At 55.7% G+C, this 2,440-nt stretch overlaps 2 protein-coding genes across 2 annotated transcripts in view; both read right to left on the bottom strand.

The window, feature by feature from the left end:
* Positions 1–549, bottom strand: part of ACA1_055800 (glutathione transferase family protein) — a gene marked incomplete at both ends in the record, with an annotated part of 1,407 nt that extends 858 nt beyond the window's left edge. The window contains 3 exons of the mRNA XM_004344157.1: positions 117–199; positions 220–290; positions 375–549. Of these exons, the coding sequence (XP_004344207.1) occupies positions 117–199; positions 220–290; positions 375–549 (329 nt within the window). The remainder of the gene's footprint in view (positions 1–116; positions 200–219; positions 291–374) is intronic.
* Positions 550–960: 411 nt separating this feature from the next.
* Positions 961–2,186, bottom strand: ACA1_055790 (uncharacterized protein; the record flags this gene model as incomplete). Its single annotated transcript, XM_004344156.1, is given in 6 exon segments — positions 961–1,086; positions 1,193–1,309; positions 1,405–1,540; positions 1,584–1,619; positions 1,630–1,726; positions 1,958–2,186. 6 exon segments carry the CDS (start codon positions 2,184–2,186, stop codon positions 961–963), a joined length of 741 nt encoding a protein of 246 aa, XP_004344206.1.
* Between the last annotated feature and the right edge of the window lie 254 nt (positions 2,187–2,440).

The raw sequence follows: 2,440 nt of genomic DNA, 5'->3' as shown, positions 1-2,440 counted from the left end.
TCGATCGTGCGGCGCTTCACTCCGATGTACTTACTGCAACCAGGCCACAACTTCGAAGTTAGGCCTCGCAATCGCAAACGCGAAGCACGAGCGGTTGGGGGCGCGGCCAGACGTACTGGAAGGTGTCGACAAAGCTCCACACCATCATGAAGTCTGCCCACGCCTCCATCGGGACGAATTCTGTGCTCACGGTCTGTCCCTTGGGCGGTGTTGCGGCACCGTGAGCTCGCCCAGCTCCAGCAGCTCGGCCAGCAGCTCCCGGTCGTCCATGGGATAACGCGCACGCAAGGCTGGCGACAGGAGTCAGGAGTGCTCTCTCTGCGCGAGATGACAAGAAGAGCGCATAAAAAATTGAGTGAGTGCGTGACACGTACCAGCGAGGCGTGCCTGCTTGCGCTTGAGCTCTTCCTTCTTTCGCGCCTCCTCTGCTTCGCGGGCCAGTCTTCTCCGTTTCTTTTCCTCCTTCTTCCTCAGCTCCTCGCTGTCTGCAGCTGAAGACTTGCGCTTTCGCCCGTTGCTGGCTCCGTCTCCGGCCTTTGACTGAGTCATGTGTGGAGGGATGAGTGATGAGAGACCGAGCACAGAGCCTATGTCTGAAGGGGCCGGGGCGTAAGCCACGCGAACCTTGAGGCAGGCCTTACAGGTACACAGGCCTTCGCATGCGAGACACACCCACGGGGTGCCCTTGACGGTGCTGAGCTTGATCCCATATTTGTCAAGACAGTCCGCGCAGTAAAAACCTTAGGAGTGGCCATATAGTGAGCAACGTAGGCGCAGAAGAAATAAAGCTTGAAGGTGGTCCGTACTTGCGGCAGTCGCCACATTTCTGATGGTCCGTTGCGGTGGAGGAGAGCTCCTTCTTGCATTGGTGACATAGTCGCCTGCGCCGCCGGATTGAAGTGGAAGACTGAAATGGGGGAGGCACGCTTATTAGCACTCGAAGCCACGCTGCGCGCATGTCTAAGCTGCCGACGAGAAGGTGAAGGTGAGTACGGGAGAGTCGGAAGCGCGTGCGCGGGCCACATCTTTCTCCTTCCGTGGCGACTTTGGCGTGACCGAGCTGCTCTTGGCGGTAAGAACGTCCCGCTAGACGCCCACGGTCAACGAACAAAAAGAAATAGGTGAGTGCGTTGCGGAGGGATGAAGTACCGCCAACGAGCGACGCCAAGTCGCGGGCGGAGTGTACGCGCACCAGCTTTAGGAAGAAGGGAGTGGTCCTATACTCGGGGTAGGCCTCCAGCAGGCCTTTAAGGACCGAGGCTGCCTCCTTAACGACGTAGTCCTCCGTTATGCCGTAGCGAGCGTGCATCTGTGATCCAGGCCCAGCAGGCGTGGCATTAGACGCTGGAGGTGTCGCTGGAGGGGAGGGGTGCCGTGGCACAGGCTTGGTGGTGCAAGCCGTACATGCGCGACCACGTCAGCGTAGGAGACCTTCTTGTCCGCTTCCATGAGGTTATAAATGCCGGTGCACACCTCGAACTTGCGCTGAATGGTGCTAAAGTAGTGCTTGTAGCTGGGTTTCGGCTGCAGCAACTTGTACCTGCGATGAAACGTGTTCAAGATTATTATTATTACCTCATTACCTTGCCGATGACGTGATGTGGCAGGCCGCGGGTTGGCTGTGCGTACCATGCACGCTTGGATTTGAGCCAGAGCAAGGGAGGAGAGCCGTATTCGATGGACCACTCGTCGACCTCAAACACGATTGCCGTGCTGGTTGCTGCTCCTGCAGCGATATCAGCTACAAAAACGACACACAACACACGCACAGACGATCCATTGTGTCAGTGCCATAATGTCGAGAGCTGGCAGCTACGTGAAAAGAAGATGGAGTGCCTTTCTTCTCAGGCGGCAGTAGGGCCAAGCCATAGCCCAAGAGTGCGGCCCTGTCTTCATGTCGTCACGTGCAAGCGTGACTAATGGAAGTACTGATCGACAAAGAGGCTCGCCAACGTACCCAAGTGTTCAAGAGGAACCGGTACAAACTGAACAGCATCACAGAAGTAGAAGTAGTCAAGGATGCGTACGGGAAGGTTGAGCCCGGTCTCGGGGTCAGGGATGATGTCCTCGTTGTAGTAGGCTGGTAGCTTGCTCTCATCTTGATACGTCAGCACCGCCGACACATTGCCAACCGGTGGTGTGCGAGCAGAGGGCACGTGGCCAGTGCTTGTGGACGGCTGTCTCATGGTGTTCAAACAATCAGTGACTTGATTAAAATCACAAAAGCAAGAAAAATGCTGGCAGAAAGTACTGTTGCTGCTGGCTGGTCTCTACGGCCGCCGCCAGGTCGCCTTTTCGTTGTAAGAAGTGGGTCTGGGAAAGATGGTGGAGAGACAAAGATGAAATGATAAATCAAAGCAAATTGAAACTCTCAAATTGGGTACCCTCATCTTCAGAATCAGAAGAAATGATGATACACTCTTGGTCTGGCTCCATGAGT

This window comes from Acanthamoeba castellanii (assembly GCF_000313135.1).
Source record: "Acanthamoeba castellanii str. Neff unplaced genomic scaffold scf7180000084594, whole genome shotgun sequence".
In the NCBI taxonomy this organism is placed as follows: domain Eukaryota; phylum Discosea; order Longamoebia; family Acanthamoebidae; genus Acanthamoeba; species Acanthamoeba castellanii.
Note: the sequence above shows the minus strand (reverse complement) of the source record. Positions and strands in the feature narration are given on the sequence as shown.